At 33.1% G+C, this 24,099-nt stretch overlaps 1 protein-coding gene across 1 annotated transcript in view; it reads right to left on the bottom strand.

Moving 5' to 3' along the window:
- Positions 1–23,607, bottom strand: part of THBS2 (thrombospondin 2) — a 45,586-nt gene extending 21,979 nt beyond the window's left edge. The window contains exons 1-9 of the mRNA XM_074309294.1: positions 23,462–23,607; positions 19,955–20,029; positions 18,723–19,279; positions 17,033–17,117; positions 7,231–7,400; positions 5,367–5,507; positions 4,602–4,698; positions 2,502–2,672; positions 1,898–2,074 (exon numbers count right to left, since the gene is read on the bottom strand). Of these exons, the coding sequence (XP_074165395.1) occupies positions 1,898–2,074; positions 2,502–2,672; positions 4,602–4,698; positions 5,367–5,507; positions 7,231–7,400; positions 17,033–17,117; positions 18,723–19,279; positions 19,955–20,024 (1,468 nt within the window). The 5' untranslated portion in view covers positions 20,025–20,029; positions 23,462–23,607. The remainder of the gene's footprint in view (positions 1–1,897; positions 2,075–2,501; positions 2,673–4,601; positions 4,699–5,366; positions 5,508–7,230; positions 7,401–17,032; positions 17,118–18,722; positions 19,280–19,954; positions 20,030–23,461) is intronic.
- Between the last annotated feature and the right edge of the window lie 492 nt (positions 23,608–24,099).

Here is a 24,099-nt window from a genome sequence, read left to right as displayed (position 1 = left end):
AGATAAAAACATTAAATGGTTTCTATGTGGCACAGTTAAATGCTTACACTGTGCTGGGTATTCAGAATATAAAGACAAGATTTTAAAATCCCTGCCCCTGAGGCCCTTATCCTCTATTAAGGAAGACAGCAGAGATAGATAGATGATAGATAGATAGAGATAGAGACATACACATACATTTATGTATATGTTATTATGTGTGTGTATATTGTTATACAATATATGTATGTATAAATAAAAGGAGGAAAATATTTCAGTCTTATTCTATATGATCTTACATATTTTACTTAACCTTTTAAGACTGTTTCCATATCTGTAAAATGATTATACTACTACTTATTTAAACTGTCTTTCATTGTTATCAGAAAAGTTCTTTGTAAACTTGAAAGGACTACATAAATGTGTAATTAACTTTCTGGGGAATTTAGAATTGATTCTGTTTTGAATTTGATAATAATTAGCGAAACATGGATATGATAACTGTATTCAAGTATTTGAAGGCCTATCTTATGAAAGAACTATTAGATATTCTAGGCCAATACAAATGAAAAGAAGTAGAGGAGAGGATACTTTTGACTCTAGTTAAGTAAAATCGCCACAAATATCTATATGAGAAGGCAGGAGGACTCACTGGAAAAGACTATGATAATGAGAAAGTTTGAAGACAAAAGGAAAAAGTGACTACAGAAGATATGATAGATTGATGGCATTGTGGAAACAAAAAACATAAGCTTGGACAGATTTTGAGAGATAATGAAGGATAGAACAGTCTGTCATGCTATGAACCCCATGGGGTCACAAAAGATAGACACAATTGAATGACCTAGCAACAAAATAGGGATAATGAGATGACCAGAATATCCTAGGATCTTCAAGCAAAGGCTGGGGTGATCACTAATATAGAGTTTAAGTCCTGGTCAATAGCAATATTCTATGATTTTGAGGAGAAGTGTATAGAGTTTTTAAAAATAGTAGCATTCCAGATAATTATTTTGAACTTTTCAAGTTTTATAAAGAACTTTCATATTACCAATTTAGGTTATTTCATATATGCTCAAAGGACCTCAGATATAAAGCCAGAAGGTACTTCAGAGATCAAACAATTCATTTTACACCTAACCTATTTTACACATGAGAAAACCAAGTGCTCACAAATATGAGGTGACTTGCTCGATAAAACAGGTAATAAGAAAAACAGGCTCTGAACTTAGATCTTCTGAGGCTAGAGACAAATCTCTAATGATTTGTTCATACAACTCTGAAAAGTCTCATATGAATCAAACTATTATGGAAGCTCATCATTTAAAGAAAGAATGCAATTTGACATTTTGCAAAGGAAAATTTCCTCCATAAATAAAATAACAGTGTTCTATTTTCTCAATCATATTTCACCTTTTATCGAATAGAGTTTCTTGAAGCTGGGCAAATCTATTCAGAATAATCCTGTCTTTTACAATAGTTTTGGGATTGTTTGTATTTTTATACTACATAATTTTAAGCCATCTATTACTTCATGAATTTACTACTATAAAAATTTACAGTTTGAGAGGTTTTTGTTTTGCTTTGGTTTGGTTTGGTTTAATTTTATACAGAAGTTTTCACAAAAGACAAATGAAGTCAGAGCTAAACCATATAAGTTCAATTTTGAGCCCAGGCAATCAGCTTCAATCTGAAAGGCCAAATTTCAAAAGTAGGCCATGCCAAGATGGTTATACAGCATTTTCTATTTCAATGAAAATGTTTCCAGTGCTTATTTTATTCAAGCTGGGCTAGTTTTGAAAACAGTCTCTGGCAACAAATATCTTCTTTCTATCAGCTTGTGACTATAGCAATCCTTCAACTAGTAGAAATACATACAAGCAGACCCAGTAGGGTGCTACTGTTCATACAGACTTACTTGGACATGGGGACTTCTCACATTCTTTTGTCTCACGTCCACTTCCTTTACAATTCTTTCCTCCCAGCTGTGGGACAGGAGAATTACAGAGACGAATACGAGTGATGTTCCCCAATCCACAGGTTACAGAGCAGGAAGACCAAGGTGACCAGTGACTCCAGCCACCATCTTGCCGTTCTAACAGATGCAAAAACATAGCAGAAGGAGATTAATATCCTACATTGCAAAAAACAGAAAGGGAATAACTAAAGTTCACCCAGAGGACCTAACCCAAATCCAGATGTTTGACTTGTTAACAGTGATATTTCAAAGTTGGAACCCAGGAAAGAAGTGAAACATTACCTAAAATGAGAATAAGAAATAGTTTAACCTTCTAAATTTGAACATTCTAGGGCTTAATGTGGAAAAGATTTCTATAATAGTGGAGGGTAACTACAATAAGCAATCAGAAACTGAGCAATCAGAAGGCATGTTATTTCTATAACAAAAAGAGTTACAAGTATACCAACAAGCTCAAAATTGAACAACCTGAATTTGTTGCTGGTATAGCTTATGGCACTAAAGAAAACAGGGACTTTGCAAGAATAGAACTTCCATCACTTACTTCGGTTGTCACATTTGCCAAGGCTGCACATTCTTGTCTGGATAGAGGGTCCTAGACATGTGTTGCTGGTGACATCACAGGAGCGCCCTCTCTGTTGTGTTCCTGAACCACATGTGACAGAGCATTCTGTCCACTCAGCCCATGGGGACCAGCCTTCTTCATTGTCATTGACTAGGTGATCAGAGAAAATAAAATATTCTAAAGTCCAGGCCCCACCTTCATAGATATTTGGATCATTTAGGTATAGAAATGATATAGTGTCTCATATTTAATAGAGATTTTTAATGTCAAAATTAAATTGAACAATAATGATTTTAAAAAAAAAATGTGTTTAGATTCAGAAGTGAACCAGAGCCAGCTTACAGTAGACAGTTGATAAATTTTCAATGTGGGTGGAAATTGATCAATGCCACAAATCAGAGCTTGATTTTTTGCTAATTATCTAGATTTTTGAAATGATGGCAAGAATGCTAACTATATATATATATATATATATATATATATATATATATATATATATATATATATATATGCATATATATATGTATATATATATAATATATATGTATATATATACACACATATATATAATACTTTAAATGTGTCATGTATGCTTTTTCTTTCAAAGACCTAGTTGTTAAACATTTACCAGACACTGTCTATGTAATGAAACAAAACATCTGTTCCCTCTTCTAGCAAGTATAAAATCCTATATAGAAACCATCCTAGGAACAATAAAAAGCAAAAATTGTAGATGGCTATAGTGAAAAGAATATTGAGTCTGAAATCAGAGAATTCACATCTGTGTCACTGATAGCAGGTCACAATATTAAAATCCCACCAAGGGTAAGTCTTGACCCCTGTATGATCATGCATATTTTACTTAATACTACTACAAATATCAGAGAAAAAATCTCAAGGCCTGGGATATACTAGTAATGGGATATAAAAAGAAGTGAGAACACAAAGGAATTCCCAACAGAGGAGACTTGGGGAGAGAGGTCCAAAAAAAGATCTTCAGTAATATCATGACAGAGGAAAACTTTATCCCCGTGTCTTTCCTTATTCTATTAATTGCAAATCAAAAGAAACATTTTTTTTTAAAAAGACAGTGAAAAAGTACAACATTCAACCTAGAAAATACCACTTAAATTTTATTGTTTTCTCATAGTAACATATTATAGTGAGAATAGACATCAGTATGAAACTTGAATCCACTACTTATTGATCATGTGAACTTGACCAAGGCAATATTCCCTCTCTAGCTTCAATTGCCCTCTCAACCAAAGGAGAAAGGGGGAACAATATTTATCTCACTCACCTCAGGGGAAGGTGTATTATGAGATTAGAATACTGTAATAACTGCTGATGGCTATATAAATGTGAGTTGGTATGATTCATAGTATTATTCTCTTCATGTAAGCATTAATTTGGGGCATTTCAAGTCATCTTGATGAAAAATAATACTTTATGTTTTTTTAAAGCATACTAGTCCCTAAAAAAGATTGACTTTTCTATTTGTTTTTTTGTTTTTGTTTATTTTTTGCATTTACTTTCCTCATTCTATCTTCCACACCGACTTATTACCTTCAATTACATATATACACTAATAGGAAGAGGAAGAATAATAGTAGTAGCAATAGCAGCAATACCAGCTGGCATTTATACAGTTTTTTTTTTAAGATTTTAAAATACTTCAGACATATTTATAAATAAATATTATCTCATTTTATCTTCACAATAATCTTGGGAAATAGTGTATTCCCAATTGTAAAATGGGGATAATATCAGCCACTATCATCGAATTGTTGTGAGAATCAAATAAGAAAAAGACTTATAAAGTGCTTAGCACATTTTCATTAATGTTTGGACATTCAATAATACCTGACTCTTCACTTACTCTATTTTATTTTGCAGATGCACAAAGAAGGAAAATATTAAATGCTTTGTCAAGGGTCACATAGTTAGTAAGTATCTGAGATCAAATTGAAGTCAGATCTTCTTAAATTAACTCCAGGTCAGGCATCTGTCCATTGTGCTTTTGGCTGTCCTTAATTTGCATAAATTTGATTCTTCCCATTTGTAGTTGTAGATACTTACAAGGGGAGCAGGATGGACAACATTCACCTTCAACAAAGGATGGATTGGCACAAGCTACTGCTGGGCAGGTGATTTGGCTGCAAACTGTTTTAAATTTCTACAAAGAAAATTATTTCATTAATTTCTGTAGTTAAAACTTTTTATAACACTGACAATACAACCTTTGCAGAATAGCAGCAGTGAAGAGAGGAAATGAGGGAGGGAAGGGGGAAGGATGGAAAGGAGGAAGGAAGGAAAAGAGGAAGGAAGGATGGAAGGAAGGAAGGAAGGAAGGAAGGAAGGAAGGAAGGAAGGAAGGAAGGAAGGAAGGAAGGAAGGAAGGAAGGAAGGAAGGAAGGAAGGAAGGAAGGAAGGAAGGAAGGAAGGAAAGAAAACTATATCTATTAGTCACTTTTTTTTTTTTTTTTTTTTTGAGGCTGGGATTAAGTGACTTGCCCAGGGTCACACAGCTAGGAAGTGTCAAGTGTCTGAGACCAGATTTGAACTCCGGTCCTCCTGAATTCAAGGCTGGTGCTCTATCCACTGCATACTAATCACTTCTGAAGGAGATGAAAGATACAAAAGTGCATCCCTCTCTGGAATTCTAACTCTAAAATTGATAGGCAGCAAGACGCAAAATAATTTTCTCCAGTTCATTTTATCCTCCTTATTGGCCCCAAAAAAGGAGCATGAATATACAAACAAGTCACAAACTCCTTCTCTCTCCCCCCTCTCTCCCCACATTTTCCCCCTTATCATACAGAAAACATGCTTCCGAATTCTCACCTTGCAAGTACATTTAGTACAGCTGTCCACTACCCAGGTCTCATTATCTTGAAAGAAACGGCCATCCTGCCAACATGCCGTCTGGTTCCTCACCTTTAGAGGGACACCAACGAGTTCCCAGAGAACTTGATTATCATTTGTCTAGAAAAGTAAAGACATCACCCAACAAAAGGCACAATAAATATTTCTTTCTTGAAATAAATTCAAATGGGATAATAATGGACATAAAGTAAACCTTTGAAAACCTTGAAGCATTGTATTAGCTACTGTAACATTGTTATTATTAAGAAACATAAAACATATCTATATCACTTTGTAATAGATGTTTCTGGGTTAATAAGGATGGAAAGTAATGAATGTTGAAGAAATATAAAGAACTATATAAATAGTTACTACTATTACAATAATACCTACTTTTATTACTGCTACTACTGCTACTACTACTACTACTGCTGCTGCTGCTGCTGTTACTATTGCTACTATATCTACAACTACTACTACTACCACCACTATTGTTATTATTACTACTACTACAACTAAACTTAATGCTACTTCTACTGCTTAATATTACTAATATTCTTCTATGGCAGTTACTACTACTAAAGTATTTTTACTACTACTCCTTTTACTGCTACTGCTACTGTAATGTGGATCACAACATAGTATTTTCACCTTTTTCATTGTAGTTTCTTTGCATTTTATTTTATTTATCATTTTTTTCCTTTTTGATCTGTTTTTTCTTGTGTACCATGATAATTGTGGAAATATGTATAGAAGAATTGCACATGTTTAATATATTAGATTGCTTGCTGTTAAGGGGGGTTGGGGGAAAAGAAAAAAAAAACTTTTGGAAGACAAAGTTTTGCAAAGTTGAATGTTAAAATTTATCTTTGTACATGTTCTGAAAATAAACAGCTTGAATTAAAAAATATAGTACATAAAAAAGAATTGTCTCAGAGAGAGGCCTGTATAATTCTGATTTAGAATTTGAACACAGGACATTTCTTAGGCCATTAAACAATATTTTCTCAGCCACATAGCTTTCACAGATGTCTCCCTTTCCCTTCTTTTCCCCAAATATTATTAAATAACCAGACCCAGATGGTCTAGCTCTGCTCTTGTTCACCATTATTATCCTCCCATTAATATTGTAGTCTCTGTTACTGTGCAAAAGTAAACTTGTAGCATTCATCATGTTTGAATTTAAATCTAGATTCTACTGCTTTTTATCTCTTATAAAGAGCTATAATTTTTCCTCACTGGCATATTTTTCTCACTTCCCTTCTTCAGTCCAACTCAGGTTCCAGATAATCAGCCACTAAGCCAAAGAATGTTGCCACATCTACAAATGCCATATATTCTTTAAAACAGAGACTCCATCTGGACATAAGACAGATGGAATTTTAGAAAATTTGCAAACCTTTTCATGTTCCATTCTCTTGTCAATGGACTCATACATCAAATGGTACTCAAACAAACAAATAGAACTCTTTGAACAACCATCTGCCAAATACCCAATATGGAATTTCTAGAGAAACTATTCAACTTGGACATAAATGCTACCTCGTGATCAGACTTTCTTGTCCCACAAAAAAGAAGCAACAGCTATATCTCAGCCACACTCATTGTCTTCATTCAGCTATACTTAAAGAAATGCTAATCTATTATCAAATGAGATAAAAGCCTCCTTATAGTTCATCTAATTCAAGCTCTCTAATTTTATAAATAAGAAAACTGAGACCTATGGATTACAAGTCATTTGACAAGATTTCACAAGGAATAAACATTACAAGGAAGATTTGACTCTGATCCTCTCACTTTAAGACATGCTTCTCTGTTCCAGCTTAATCATAGAGTGACTTACCACTTTATTTAGATTTTCTCTGAGGCTATTGACTAGGCTGTGTAGCCCCGATATTTCATTGATCATGCTGCCTAGCTCTTCACAGGAACGCTCACAGACTTCTGCTTTTTTCTCTATGTTTGGGCTAAGGTGGAGTATCTCTGTGCTCTCATTGATGGTATTCATTTCAGCTGCAGGAGAAGAGAACAAAGAACAGTTGCATGGGCAACCCTGGACCTCCGATTATAGCTTGTTCAGGGAATTACATGCTGACCCCAGAGGTGGAGTTGAGTGGCATCTGTTTTTGGAATGATCTGATGCTAAATTTTACCCACAACAGCAGAGAGGAGTTGAAAATCAGCTGTTTCTAATTACAACTTTTCTTTTTTCACAAGGGAATCCAATTCCATTCCACAAGACTCAATTTACCACGTAAAGATAGTTTGCTGACAAAATAAAGCTTTCATTTTTGAAGAGAAAATATTTAGTATTCTAGGAACCTTTACATTTGCAACTTTTAAAACGTAATCAAATTTTACATGAAGTATAACATTCTCACCTGATGCTGATATGTTTTCTTCTTGTTCCTTCCCTGAATTTGAGTGCCTCTTATTCCCAATTCCAATTATAAAATAGCCCTGCATACACTCTTGCTCTGATGATCACTTATAACTTCATTTTCCTCTCTTTTCTATCACCAAATATTCTTCCTCATAATTCTTTCATCTAGTACATTTCATGTTTGTCTCATATTTGAGAAATCTTTGCTGTAATCTATTCTCCTTCCCTTTTTTGCTATATTTTTGTATATCTCAGTGGTTTTTCCTGATCTTTGCAGTCATAACCTCTACCCATCAACATAATTTATAATTGCTTCTTAAACACACACACACACACACACACAGAGAGAAAGAGAGAGAGAGAGAGAGAGAGAGAGAGAGAGAGAGAGAGAGAGAGACTTTCTTCATAGAATGTATGATTTTAATACCAAGGACTATTTAATGATGTTTTTGTATCTTTAGCATAGGTTGATTCCTGGAACATAATATGAATTTAATAAATGTTTATTGGTTGATTGTTTTAGGTTAAATTTCTTGAAACAAAGTATGTACCACCACCTCCTCTATTTAAAAAAGCCAAACTTTCTCCCTTAACTTTGTGTGTGGATTACATATTCTTATTAATATTAATTTACTATTTAGAGCAGCTTTTTTATGGTGGCTAAGAACTTGAAATCTAAGAGATATCTACTACATAAGTAATGTCTAAACAAGTTGTGCTATATGATTGGGATAGAATATTATTGTACTATAAGAAATGACAAGCAGGCTGATTTCAGAAAGAACTTGGAAAGACTTACATGAACTGATGCAAAGAAGAACCAGAAGAACACTCTACAAAGTAAGTCATGTTGTAGGAGGAAATGACTTAGTTATTCTCAGTAATACATTGATCCAAGAAAATCCCAAAAGACTAATGATGAAGCATATACTACCTGACTCCAACAAAGAACTTATTGTCTGAATACAGACTGAAGCATGCTATTTTTTACTTTCTTTCTTTTAGTCAAACCTTCTTGGACCAAATGACTAATATGGAAATGTTTTACATGATTGCACATATATCTGACTCTTTACTGTCTCAGGAAGGGAGGAGAGAAGAGAGGAACAGAATTTGGAACTCAAAATAAAATAAATGTTAAATATATTTTAACATGTAATTGGGGAAAATAAAATATTACATATTAAAAATAAAATCAATTTACAATGATTATTTTGACCTTTCTATTCCTGCAGACAAAGACTGTGCTCTTTAGGTTCTCAGTCCTAGATACGAATGTAGGTATTTAATGCTGACCATGAAGGGCCCCAGCACTTATAGAACAATTCTGGTCTGGAATTTGACAAGTCAGGTTGTCAAATCTGTTAGTCTCTAGATGAAGGGTCTAGGTTGGATTTATATCTTAATTTTAATGCCTGCCTCCCCTCACCCAGGAGAAATAATGCCCTACTCATAACTCCAACATAAATGCAAACCTACTTTTGAATACTACATTCTTGCCTCACAGGGTTATAGATATCACATTTTCTTTGGTTCAAACCATCTGTGATTTTGTCTTCACAGGAAGTTTCCAGGATCAAAGATTTCCTCCACTAATGTTGGTTAACAACTAATCTTTAATTTGAAATCTGACAATTGTACTTACAAGTTAAGTGACATACCTGAGGACTCACAGATAGTATATTAGGAAGAATGTATGAATCAAGATCTTTCCACTCATCATACTTCTAAATTTCTAAACCAATATGCCCCTTCTTCTCTCTACTCTTTAGGTGTTTTCTTTTGCATTAAATAGTAAAGTCTTTGAAGGTAAGATCTGTATTTGTTTTAATATTTGTATCCTCAACATACTTTGCACAGTGCCTGATAAGCACATACCATTATCCTTCATTTGTTCATTCTTCAGACCAATACCAGACCACTATTCTACTGCAAGTACTTCTCAAACCAGATTTTATGTGTACTATTTCATCTTTATATGCCATTATATTGCTCTTTATTTAATTACAAAACTACTTCATCCATTCATGTTCAGCATATAATCTCTATACATCTCCAGAGCCTTTTTCAACTATAATCCATTTCTCTAGATTCAAAAACATTCAATTCAACAAACATTTCTGAAGAATCTTCTATAGCTAAGGCACTTTGCTAGATAGTTTGCATTGTGCTTTTCTATTTACTTAGGGTTCCTTTTAAGAAAAAAAATTAGCCTTCAGTTGATTTGAATTTAATGTTACCCATGATTTTTGCTAGAAAATGTTGATTATTACTAGATCTTAAAGCAGAACATTTGAATATTGAACTTCCTGACTTTCAATAAGAGTCATGACTGACATGAGAATAAGTATGGTATCACAAAAAAAGCCTTTGACTTGGATTCAGAGTTTTAGGAATTGAAACTCCTCTCTTTTTTTCTTTTAATGTAATTGTGTCATCTCAAGTAAATTACTTGGTTTTCAGTATGTTTCCTCAATTGTAAAGTGGGTATAATAAAATCTGTCCTACTTTCTCCACACCATACTGGATAATGTGTGTATGTATGTGTATATATATATATATATATATATATATATATATATATATATATATATATATATATATATATATACACACATATATATATACATATATATATATATACATATATACTGGATAATGTGTGTATGTATATATATATATATATATATATATATATATATAAAACACCATGACCATTAAGCACCATGTAGACATTAGCTAGCAATTAGAGCATCTGTTTCCAAACAGAATGACTGTAGAAATATCAATAGTTCCAAATGGATCAATAAGCAATAATCCCCAAATACAAAAAATATTTGCAGATACTAGGTAATCACTGACTAGTACAAACATTCTTGGATATTCTAGAGACTAGAACCTTTTAGCAATTATTAATAGTTCCCTATTTAAAATGAATTCATGGGAGACAAGAAAAAATATTTACTTCTTGGGTGAACATAAAATAAAATAATAGAGGAATATAAAATCCAAATAAAAGCTTACTGACATTTGTATCATTTTATATACCTATCTTATTCTGCCCTCACAATGAATTAGGTACTATATATGAGAGAGAGAGAGAGAGAGAGAGAGAGAGAGAGAGAGAGAGAGAGAGAGAGAGAGAGAGAGAGAGAGAGAGTTTATATACCTGTATATATTATAGGTTGGCAATATAAGTATTATTATCCTTATTTGACAAATGAAAAAAAAAACTGATGCTTAGCAAATTTGGATAACTTCCTGATAATAATACAACTAGTAAATGTCAGAGCTAATATTTCAATTCAGTTCTCTGTTTATTCCAATTTTAGTGCTCTTCATCCTAAACCATTGATCTCTCCATTCAGCAATGCTCTCTCTTTAGGCTTGTTAAACAGTTTATTTACATTTTAATATTGCCTCTTATCATAATTCTCCATTTTCCATCATAAAACATATTTCATAAATTCTAGACTGAACTGATAAAGTCTCTGCTTTATTTAAATATTAGGAAAATCTTCCTTCATGCAGAGTCACACACCTACTTCTCCCTTTCTGAAGTGTTTTGATGAGTAGGTAATTATACTGTGGGCAAAGTTCTTGTCTCAACATCCCACAAAACACTCCCATTGCAGTACAATGGTAACATGCATATCAGGCAAATACATGTATCTGAATATTGAATTTAGGACTTGGCTTATCCTACTGGCACCCCTCAGTGAATCAAATATTAAAAGCTATTTGAATCCACTGTGGTTTGCCAGTAGGGTACGAGGATAAGTATTTTGTTTCTTGAAACATGGCACCTGCTGACAAAGTCAACTAGAAACCAGATCATTGGCTTGGGATAAAGCAATTTGCCTTCCATCTGTTTATAGACAGAAATGTAACAGCTCATTCTTTCAAACACTCCTTCCTTCTAATGGCATGGATAAAGTGCCAAAGAAAGTGAAATTCTTTCTGGGATTAAAAAAAAAAAAAAAAAACTAATCTATAGGACAACGGTTTTTTTGGCAAAGCTAAGAACTGATGAAAGTTTGTCTTTCTACTAACTACCCTACCCACATGACCAGTTGCCCTAGAATCATTTCCAAGTCCATATTTTTCCAGGACACATCCTATTTCAAAATAATTTCTCCTTGTTCCCCGATTGCCAGGAATTCTCCTACTCCCTCTGGATTCTTCTCTTCCATCTAGTTTTCAGTTGCAGAGGAATGTAGCTCTTATAAAATAACTCACACTAAAAGATTTATGATTAATATATGCTTTGTTGCTCCTCCCACAGCTAAATTTGCATTTGAAATTTGCATGCCAAGAGAAGGAAATATTTTCACCCAAAGGAATTAATTGTGAGTTTCAGAAAGAAAATATTTAGAAGCAGAGACGATCTTTCCCAGTAACCCTCAACTCATAACAGGGAGAGAAGAACTTAATCTTCCTAAACATTAAGCCAGCTTCAATGAGACATCCTCATGTGAGGGAAGACTAGGAACTCTGAATTCTGGACTTTCATATATTCAATTGGCTTATTTATATTAAAAAACATAGATTTCTGAATTTTAAACTATAACATTTAGAAATGAAACTGTCTACACTTTATTATATGAGGTAAGACGATTTTCCAGTTAATTTTTAATGTTACTATTTTCATTATTGTTATTATTTCAATTCTAGGTGAAGCAGAGTAGATAGAGTTCTGGGTTTAGAATCAGGAGGGTCTGAGTTCAAATCCAGTTCTAGACACAATAACTGTGATCTGAGCAAGTCACTTAAGTGCTGACTCAATTTCCTTAACTGTGAAATTGGAATAACAGTACCTACCTCTCAGGGTTATTGTAAGGATCAAATTAGATAATATTAATAAAATGCTTAACATAGTTTTAGCACATAATAGGTGCTTAATAAGTGTTTTCTTAATAGTAGTAATAATGAATAAACAATTCAGATTCCATAATGATATTCTTTCATTCAATGTATCTAATTTGGCTATCAACAATAATCAAATAAATTAAATCTTAGCAAACATTTTATATGCTCTTTCTTCTTGGCATGACATGGATAGTGATCTTAAAACAATTCTATTCTCTGTGTGCACTACTGGCTCTCTTAAACCTGCTGCAATTTTCTCAACATGTGGAATCATTCACCTTTAACATGCCTTTGCATAAACCATAATGCAGATGGTTATTTTAATATTTCTACTAAAAAGAGCAAATTAAAAATCTATCATCACAATAGGGTTTGGCATTCTACCTTATGGAACAAGCATTTTAATACATACCTCCCCACTTTCATAGCCCTTTCAAAGAGATTCACTAAGATGAATTTAAAAGCTCATATAGAAAAACTAATCCCATCTTCACAGTTATGAACCTTTGTGGCACTTACAAATATTCTTCGTAATGAAGAGAGAAGACAAGGATTTTTTATCAAATATTATCCTTTAAAATTAAAAAAAAAAACTTATTATTTCTTTAAAAACATACAGAAACCAGGCCATACTAAATTCAGAGTTACTCAGATTGTTTCAATTGTTGGATATAGGCAGCAGTGTACTAGTAAAAGTTTTAACAACTGACTCTCCCCCACCAAAAAAAAAAAAAAAAAAAAAGTATGAACCACAAACTTTTAAGTTGAATTTTGATTTAACAAATATTAATTCAAAACGTAACATGCATTTTCTCCTTCACTTTCCTCAATCTAGACAATAAACACATCTGATTTGTAGTCTGCTATTTTCCAAGGGATAGACATTGAAAATTTAACGATTAGTTTTCCCTTAGCATTTGAGTTGGATATAGGCATGAAAATCTGGTTTTATACACCTTAAGAGTAAAGGCTTGTCTGGATAATATTCTCTCAGGGTAACAAATTATCAGTTGACTTTGTTTTTCTCCAAGCTTCTGCAAAGCCATCTGCCACCTTGCATAGAAAGAGAATTGACTCTGATTTCCAACTTGCAGGTGAGTCACAAAAGCTCGAAATCATGTCAGATATGAGGGAAAGAACTTCAATTACTTATCTATGAACACAGTTTTGATATCAATGACTCACAATCTAATGGTTTAGAAATGGATATAATGTAGTCAATACATATACTCCTAATTATATATTTAAACTTTAGCATTAATTATCAGTGCCATGTTCTGAACCTCAAAGAGCTATAATCAGGTAACTGGTGGGAATAGCAAGTGATGTGGGAGTAGGAAGGAGAAGTGTATATATGCCAGAGGGAGCAAAAAAAAAAAAAAATCTGAATAGTGTACTGAACACTCTCCAGGTTATCTACCCTAGATAAAAGCTCTTATGACCACACCTTAGTTACAAGTCTGTTACTTACATTTCCTTAGCATCCCCCCACCCCACAAAGAGCAGTAATAATAGTTCTTCTCCTAAGGTTAAATTGTATATTTATGTATGTGTATATATATATATATATATATATATATATATATATATATATATATATATATATATATATATATATATACATATGTACATATATATATATATGTATACATATATATATATATATATACATATATATATATACATATATACACACACATATTATGTCACATTAATATGGTACATATTATTACAAGCAAAAACACATATATTATGTGGGGGAAAGAGGGTTAAAAATCAGAACAAAAATGACATTAGAGATTATCTAATTTATTATTTTCTAGATGAGGAAATTGTCATAGAAGTAAAGTGACTTATCCAATGTCAACTAGTCAGAACCTCAATTTGCATTCATATTTTTAAACTCTAAGACCATTGCTTTTTTCCACTACCTTCCAGGGTCCTCAAAGATGATATGTTAGAGTGTCAGAGGAAAGAATTCTGGATTTTTACCAAATCTTGACACTTTTGTAAGAGTTAATGAGGTGTAATAGATAAAGAAAAGCCTAGGAATCAGAAAGACCTGAGTTCAAGTTTTCTTTCTGCCATATAATAACTATTTGACCCTGAGAAAGAGACTTAAATTGTAAAAAGGTAACCCTGGACTCTTGAAAGCTATGCCAATAAATAAGTTAGAATTTTTAAGATTCAACCATGCTGGAAAGTCTTCAAGTATAATCCAAGTAATACATTCTGTCTACTTTCTTTAAAAAAACAGCCTAGGTCAGCACAAAGAGCTTCATGGTCAAAACACTGAAAACTAGGTGATAAAAATTTTGGACATGATAAAGAAAATGAGGAAATAAGAAAAATGCAATTGCCTTCAATCTTATGAGATTTCCTTTAATTTTAATGGTAGCAAAAAAAAAAAAAAAAACAGAATTGAAGGCACTAAGAACACATCCAAAAATAAATGTACTATTACAATTTTTTCTTCATAATTAGTGTGGAACCATCACATCTCAGTCCCAAATATTCTAGATAGATAGAAATAACAGTAAGTATATTCATGATGAAAAAATCAGCTGGAGTAGACAAGTAAATATAAGACCAGGAACCATGATGGAAACAACACAATTTTGAAATAATTCAATGAATGATTCTCAATGTAATTTTTAAAAGTAGATGCCAAATGAATGGGAAAAATATTATTTATGAAAACATAAATTAAGAAGTTATCAATATTTACATTTTTAAAAATTGTTATAAAAACTTACACATATATCAAGAGTTTATGTGATAAAAATATAAGAAACAGCCAAGCTTTCATAAAAGATTCTCTATCACATACCATATCTTCACAGTTATACAATTAACTCAAAGATATAAAGAATATAAGACTCCTTTGTATTTATTATTTTGCTATTTATAGGGAATATGGGTAATATTCCCATGAGAAAATAAAAAAACAGCCTCAAAGGCTGGCAGATAGAAGGCAAAGACAAACAGATAAGTAGATAGGAAGGAGAAATATAGGGAGGAGAGAGGGAAGAGGAAGAAGAAGAAGAAGAAGAAGAAGAAGAAGAAGAAGAAGAAGAAGAAGAAGAAGAAGAAGAAGAAGAAGAAGAAGAAGAAGAAGAAGAAGAAGAAGAAGAAGAAGAAGAAGAAGAAGAAGAAGAAGAAGAAGAAGAAGAAGAAGAAGAAGAAGAAGAAGAAGAGAAGAAGAAGAAGAGAAGAAGAGAAGAGAAGAAGAAGAGAAGAAGAAGAAGAAGAAGAAGAAGAAGAAGAAGAAGAAGAAGAAGAAGAAGAAGAAGAAGAAGAAGAAGAAGAAGAAGAAGAAGAAGAAGAGGGAGAAGAAGAGGGAGAAGGACAAGGAGCAGGAAGAGGAGCAGGAGGGGGAGGAGGAAGAGGGGGAGGAGGAGGAGGGGGAGGAAGAGGAGGGGGAGGAGGAGAGAGGAGAGAGGGAAGAGGAGGAGGGGGAGGAGGGAGGAGGAAGAGTTGATGAAAGAGAAGGAGAGGGAGATAGGGGAGAGAGAGAGGGATGAAGAGACAGAGGGAGGAAGGGAGCAAAGGAGAAAGAAAGGGAGAGAGGGAGGATGGGAGGAAGAGAAAGAGGGAAGGAAAGAAGCAAAAGAGGAAAGGAGGGAGAAAGGGAAAGAAAAAGAAAAGAAGGAAGAAAGAATGAAGGAAGGAAGGGATTAAGGGGAGGGAAGGAAAGGAGGGGGGGAAGAGAGAAGATAGATATGGATTTAGACAAGTATGTTCACATACCTAGGAAGTCAAGTAGTTCCCAAATGGTTCTCTAATGTCAAATTTAGACTACAATTAACATTCAATATGTGATTGGGGTTTGTATATTCCCATAATTTGTTTCAATGAAGCATTGATTTAAACTTTCTTCATTTGGAATTTTAGGGATGTAATGTTTTGATCAATATGATCACATGTTAAATTTTTTTAGGAGATTCATGCTCTCTCTTTCCTGGGGTAACATGAGTCATCATGATTGGTTCTGTCACTACTGATTAGGGATGATAAAGGAAAAAATTAAATTAGCAATGAAAGCAATCCCTACAAACTTCTTTCTGCCTATAATATTCATTTAACTTTTTAACAGGACCATATTGTACAAGTAACATATACTCAAAACTACTTTAGAAGACCAGCAATAAATAGCTTAAGAAAACTTAAGGTGTAAAAGATTTTTGGACCATTCAAAACCCATTCAAAGTCAGTCTCTTTATTGATTTATCATTTCTAACTGCCAACATCTGCAATTGATGGGTACTTTATCCAAAATGTATAAAAGATAGTTTATTTAGTAGTTTTTAATTAGTTTCCCCAGAGCTACATTTAACTAAAAATGCTATCAAAAATGATCTACAGAATGCAATGTCAAGCAAAACATCTTTACCTGTCTGGCTTCTCTCACATCCTCTCTTGATAAGAACATCTTCCACAGAAGTTTCAAAAACTAAGCGGACATCTTGGAGGAAACCCTATAAGAAAGGAAAATAAAAACATAGGAGGGAAACATTTTGAAATAATCAAGGCCAAATAAAAATGATTTTGTTTCATGATTTATAGTTACTAAACTTGACCACTCTATATATATAATTATCCTCAGGATGTATCCTCATGAAATCACATTATTTTTTATACCTTTGGAAATCTATAAAGGTTGGGGTAGGGAGCACTTTGTCACAGACATTGGCATGAATAGCACTCCACTGCTCCATGGTATTATGTTCTCTGCATCCTGTTGGACTTAGGAAGAATAAAGTCCCAGAAGAAAGAATAAAAGTAGACCCAAGCATCAATAAAGGAGGCCATACAGGAGACTCTCTCCCCTCAACAGTTGGCGAGTATCTTTTATACCTCTGCTATAACATTCTAACCAGAACTCAAGGCCATCCTGACTTTACCATCAAATGTTTTCAGTTATAAATATCTGAGAATAAGAACTTGACATGAAAGTATTTCTAGATTAGGAAAGGAAGAACATCCATACAAAAACCTGCAATGGAAAGAATTTTGAAAGAGTGATATTCAAGAGTAAAAATAAATAAAAAAACATTATTCTTGTTTTTAAAATTCCTTAGTCTTCATTATGCTGACAAGCCCAGAAATAATCACTGTTAGAAACAATGTTCATATTAATCTTTGGAGGATGATCTACTGGTCTATGAAGATTGCATCCCAAAAGGGCAAAATACTAGGTTGCAGTAGCATAATAAACTAGAGAGAATGTCATCCATTGTAATATGTCCAACTAATCAAATTCAACTAAGTTATTTTAAAAATAATATAAAATCAAAATAATTAGCATTGAACCATTTAAATCATTAACTAGTTTTGAGCATAATTAAATTTCCAAGGACCAAACCATTGGGAAAAAATAATGTCGCTAAAATTCTACTATGTGTCATCAGTACTTATGCTTGGAAAGATACTCATAGCAAATTAAATGAACAATCATATGCACTGAAATAAATTCTCACAATTAGTCTTTATATTGACAGGATATCTAATGGTTTACTTTCCTTAGCTCATCAAAAACAGGGGGAAAGGGACAGCTAGGTGGTACAGTGAATACAGCACCAGCCTTGAAGTCAGGAGGATCTGAGTTCAAATTTGGCTTCAAACACCGAATATGTTCTAGCTGTGTGACCCTGGGCAAGTCATTTAACCCCAATTGCCTTAGCAAAAAAAAAATTAAATACAGGGGGAAAATAAAAAAATAATTTAAAAAAAGTATTCAAGTGTGACTTCAGAAAATAGTGGAAATAACCTTACAGAATCAAACAGAATCTGAATGGGACTAATTTTTCAGAACCTCAAAGTCATCATTTATATGAGGGATTGAAAATAGTTTGATCTCTCAAAAGGATTACTATTAGTCTTATAGGAACTTATAATGCAGTTGTAGGAAATAATAATCATTTGAATGTGGGAATGTATATTGTCATTTTATATCTTACTTACTTAGGAATTTATCACCTTGACAGAAGGATATATGTCACAATGATGACATCAAACAGTATGAATATTTTAAAAGATACTCTAGTTTCCTGTTTTATCCCTCTAAGTAAGTGCACACATACCCTGAAGTGATTTTCTCGAATGGAGCCTTTGGCCACATACATTCTGCTATCTTCAGCCTGCAGCTGCTCATAGAAAGGCTCCTCCAGAATGAAGCTGTCAATGAGATCACACCCCACATATAGGCTATAAGTCTCCCCTGTCAGTTGCACAGTGATGTTTTTCCAGTGGGAATCAGCCAGATCCACATCCTCCAAAGAAATCACATTCTGGACCTTATCTCCTGAGTAAATCAAGTCCAGAGTGTTGGCCCGGCCATTTGATATAATCTCAAACTGCCTGTGAGAATTCCCAGGGCCCTCCAAAGCCAGGAGGGTACCCCGTGAATGTTTATCCTGCTTTAAAGTAGCAGTGAGGAAGAAACCCTCATTTTGCCTCATGATCTTCAGCATCTTCTTGAGAATCTCAGCTTTCACTGGTGGAATGTGATCAAATCTGATAAAACGATAAGCTGGGCTACTAGGGTTGGGTCCTCGCAATTGCTTGGCACCAATTGTCCTCCGATTTATATTACTGATTTCAAATAGATCAAAGGAAGTGTCATCTTCTCCATCACTATCTGAAAAAATTAATGGCAAATAACAAAAGTTTTAACCAGTAGAAGGAGAAAAGCATGTAGGAAAAATATATATAAGGTTGCATATTTTTATTATTAGCATATAAATTATGATGACTTTATAGCTATATAATGAAATCACTCTGATTTTATTTGTTTTAATTTTTCATTTATCCTGTTTCTTTCCATTACAGATGTATTATATAAAACTACTTAACTCTAAAATGACCTACCCAGAAAGAAAAGAAGAATACATTTATATCACTTCCTTAATTTAGACTGAATATTTTGGAAAAAAGTTCTTTGAGAGTTATTTTTTATTTGCTTGAATCATTTTATTTAGCTAAGATCCATTTGTTTATTTTCTTTATTGTAGCCCATGGTCAGGGTCATAAGGTGCTTTAGGGCAATAGTTGAACTTTATACACAATGGAGATAATACATTTTATTTTTTTCTTTTAGTCAATAGCCTAAAGCCATTGTCTAAATTTACAAGCAAAAAAATTAATGCTGTGACATCATAATTGAACTAATAGAAAAAAATATTACTATTATCTTTTTTTTTTTATCTCAGCATTTATATTGGACCAGATATTCTGAAAAAGTATTTTGTTTGGGCTAGTTCCCAATGTTTTCTAGGTTACATCTTAAGGTTTGATATGTTTAATGAGGACATACCTTGTGCACTGGAGAAAGCCCAGAGAGCCAAGAGGACCAGCCACCAGAGCATCCTACCTCCCTGTAGCATCACACCTATGGATAAATCAAGAGGGAAAAAAAAAAAAAAAACAGCTTGGAGATCTTTAGCCACTTGACCATTTTAGAATATTTATATGTAAATAAAGATGTACATTGTCTTGTGGTAAACTGAGTGATAGGCGTTATGGTAACCTTGAATTTAAGTTGATAACTATTATTTAAAATAATCTTGACATTTTCCATTTATAAAGTCTTTTTTCCAAGTGCTTCCTTTACAATTCCCAAACTGCATATGCTAGGAAACATGAATTATTATTTCTATTTTATTGAAACTGGAAATTAAGGATCAGAGGTATTAAATGAGTGGCCTGAGGTAATAGAGTTATTTGGGATCAGGAAAGAAATTGAGGTCCTTCAGACTCCAAAATCAAAATGTTCCTACTGTGCTGAATTTCAAACAGACAAAATGATCTAAAGAGAAATGTTAATGTGCCTTTGTAAGGAGACTTCCTTGGGGTAAATTGGTTATTATGAATAATTTAAAAATAAGATTACACACAACTTTTGTTCAGCTTGATTGAATAGAAGATATTAGAGAAATGACATCACTTGTTACATATATGGAGGATTTCTTTTTTTTAATTTGGAAAAATTTTACTTACTGTAATTTTATATTTTCTCTTTGTGAGTTTAATTCTTAGAATTTATTGAGCTAGTATGGTGGAAAGAGCATAAATGATGTCAGAGCATTGAATCTTGAGATGAAAAGAAGCTTAAAGGCCACTTGGTCTCATCTCCTCATTTTATAGATAAGGAAATGGAAACTTAGAAGAGTGACTTGCCCACAGTCAATAAATGATCACCAAAGTGAGTAAATTGTCACCAAAGTTACTTATGATCAAATAAGGAAATAGATTTGCCATATATTGAGGGCAAAGGACTACAATAGAAAGTCTAATTATAGTGTTGATATCCATGAGATCATTAAAACCACAGAGAAAGGGTTGAGTAGTTCCTCTACAAAGGGCTAGGGGAAGTGGATGGGCAAGAAATTACCTAGGATAAAAAGGCATATATGGACAATGACTTGAACCAATGAAAAGAGTACCTGCACTGCTGGGATCTCTCTAACAACTACAGTTTCAAAGAGAAATAGTCCCCATCCCACTACCAGTGACAGCAATTATAACAACATTTGCTACTATGGGCCAAAAACTGTTTTAAATGCTTAACAAACATTTCATTTGATTCTTAAAACAAGACTTGAAAAATAGAAGCTTTTATTATTCATATTTTACAGTTGGAGAAATTGAGGCAAATAGAGGTTAAATGACTTACATAAGGTTACATCTCTAATAAGTGTCTGAGACAAGATTTGAACTTAGGTTTCCCTAAATCCAGCCTTAGTGCTTTTATCATTACATCTGACTAATTAGGGATGTCAGGAGACAATTCCAGTTGTGCCATTAATGGGCATGATCTTTGATCAGTTCCTTGACATGTCTATATATCATTCCATTTTAAATGAAATTAGAATATGAAATCCAATCTATTATAACATTAATAATACCAAAGTGGCTTAGTATTAATACTTCAAAATATTTAGGGGCATTTAAAGAGAAATAAACAAAAAGAGTAATTTATTTTAAGAAATTATTTAATTAAAATCATTTAAGAACACAAAAGAATGAACTTTATGTCCTCAAATGCCCCTTTTTGACCTAAGTGCCTAAAGCTATATCTATACAATGTTCCAGAGGAAAATTAGAAAATTCATTCATGGAGCCAACTCTTTTCAAATGCTGATTAGGTGGCACTGCATTGACCAAACATCTGGAATGCTTTTACTGCATTTTTCACTATTCAACCAGATGTTTGCTGTCATGTATATGCTGCCTGGATATTTTTCAATTTATCCCTTATTTAAAACTGCATCCACCAAGTCAGGATAGCAAGATTCCTGATTCTGGAAAAAGTATATGGCTCCAAAATAGCACCATCATGTCTTGGTGACCTGTTCTTGAGATCATAGTTTCAGAATTGAAAATTATCTCAGAGGTCCAGTCTCATAGAAATAATTCCTTTCATATAGGGGGAAACTGAGACTTTGTAGATTAAATAATTCACCCAAAGTGTCACATGAGACATGCAATACACAGAACCTGTCTTTCTAGAGCTAGTACTTTCCCCCCTGTGCCATGGGAATCAAGCACTGAATAAGAGGAGAAATCCAATAGTTACAAGTCAAAAATCCCAGCTCCTCCACTAACTCAGAATACTAACTTTACAATATAATTAAAATTATTTGATTGTGATTGTATAATTGATTGTGATTGTGATCCTGATTATTTGATCTGTAAAATGGGATCTGAAAAATGTAATAATGGGATTATACCTCATTAAAGCAGGAGCATAGGATGTAGGGGTGGGAAGGAGAGAAATTTGTAACATTTAAAAAAATGTATATGACCAGAAAATACTTAGTAGCAGTATTAAGAGTAACTGAATTGTAAAATATCTATATTAATTAGTCTTATAAGTGAGTTCTTTCAATTCTAAAGTACTTCATATTGTTAGTCCATGTTTACATTTTGCAAATAAAGTTCCAAAGTTTTTTGTGGCAGAATATTAACTACTTATTTTAAAAATTCTTAAAGATGAAAATACCTCCCATTTTAGAAGTACTTCAATAGTTAATGTAGACAAAATAACTTGACTAAGTTGTATTTATCCCTACACAGTCATTTGAATACATAGTGGGGGGGACCCAACACCATTTTGGTTCTAGTTCTGCTAGCAGCCAAATTCAACTTACTATTTGCTGTAGTTTAAACACACATTAACATTTCCCTAATATTTTTGGGAAATGACTACATCAACATACCAAGTAATTTGAAGGAGGTAATGGTATATTTTTTTTGGAATTTTAATGAAGTTGCTCATTCAAAAAAACTATATATTGAAAGCCTTTTTTTTCATTAATTAAGCAGGTTTCAAGTTAGTAGCCATGTGATCTCTCCTAGGTTTTGCAAAATTTTCAATGAAATTTGAGACTGTCAAATTGCAGCAAAACATTTTAACCATATCTTAATAGTCCCTCTTCTCTTTAAATAAACTTCAGCAAGTGAGATTTATTTGTCACAAATATAAACTTTGGCATCTTCAAGAATATACACAGTTCACAAGCAGGTATAAGAAAAGAAATAAGGAAGAAGGAAAACCATTCAAACTATTTTAACATGCTAGCTCTTAAAAAACAGCATTACAAATAAAACTTTTAAAATAAATATTTAATTATCATGGTTCTTGTTATGTGACAGAAAAATTTGCTGTTGTTTTTAATCCAAAACGCTGCAATTGCTTACATAGGACTAGATACAGCAAAGACTATATGTTTATACAATATTCTTTTTCTTTTCTTTTAAATAAAATAATTCTCAGCAAAATTCTTAACAAAGAAATTGTGAATTAAGAATTTTCACTTACCTGGTATTTTTAAAAATTCTCTAATTAGAATTGATACTCTGATTCAAACCCAGAAAGAATGAGAGCTGAACTCTTTTTGAAAAGCTAACTCAAAACTTCTTCAAGTGTTCAGAATTCACTCTGTTATGGATGGAGTTTCTCCTACTGCCTTTTAGGCAGCAGCTCTTTCCTTTATATATCCTCTTTTCTGTCAATCAGTCACAAGAGGAAGCACTTTTTAATTCATTCCTTTGAAAAAATGACATAATTTCTCCCTCTGATCTGACAATTCGCTCTGGGGCACCTGGCAGGAGATTCCAAATCCAGCCCCTTTGGGGTTCTGTACCAGCCCCCCTCCTCCTTTTTCCACCAAAGGCAATCCCAGATTGCTGACGGAGGAGGAGCCAGACAAAAGAAAGGGAAAGTCAGTAACTTAGTTTTCCTGTCTTTTCTCAGGAAACAAAATGCTATAAATAAAACTACTAGGATTGCAGGATTGTCTGGAAGTCTCCTTTTTTACTTGGGAATGCAGTGCTTAAAGCAATAGGCATTTAGGCTAAAGTATGAATGTTTTCAAATTAAAAGGTGAGAGTATTTCAAAACTCTAGTTGGTGTAGGGTAAATGAAATTTTATTGAACATGTAAATTGTAAATATTGG

This window comes from Sminthopsis crassicaudata, chromosome 4 (genome assembly GCF_048593235.1).
Source record: "Sminthopsis crassicaudata isolate SCR6 chromosome 4, ASM4859323v1, whole genome shotgun sequence".
NCBI lineage: Eukaryota > Metazoa > Chordata > Mammalia > Dasyuromorphia > Dasyuridae > Sminthopsis > Sminthopsis crassicaudata.
This window is presented reverse-complemented; position numbering and strand designations above follow the sequence as displayed.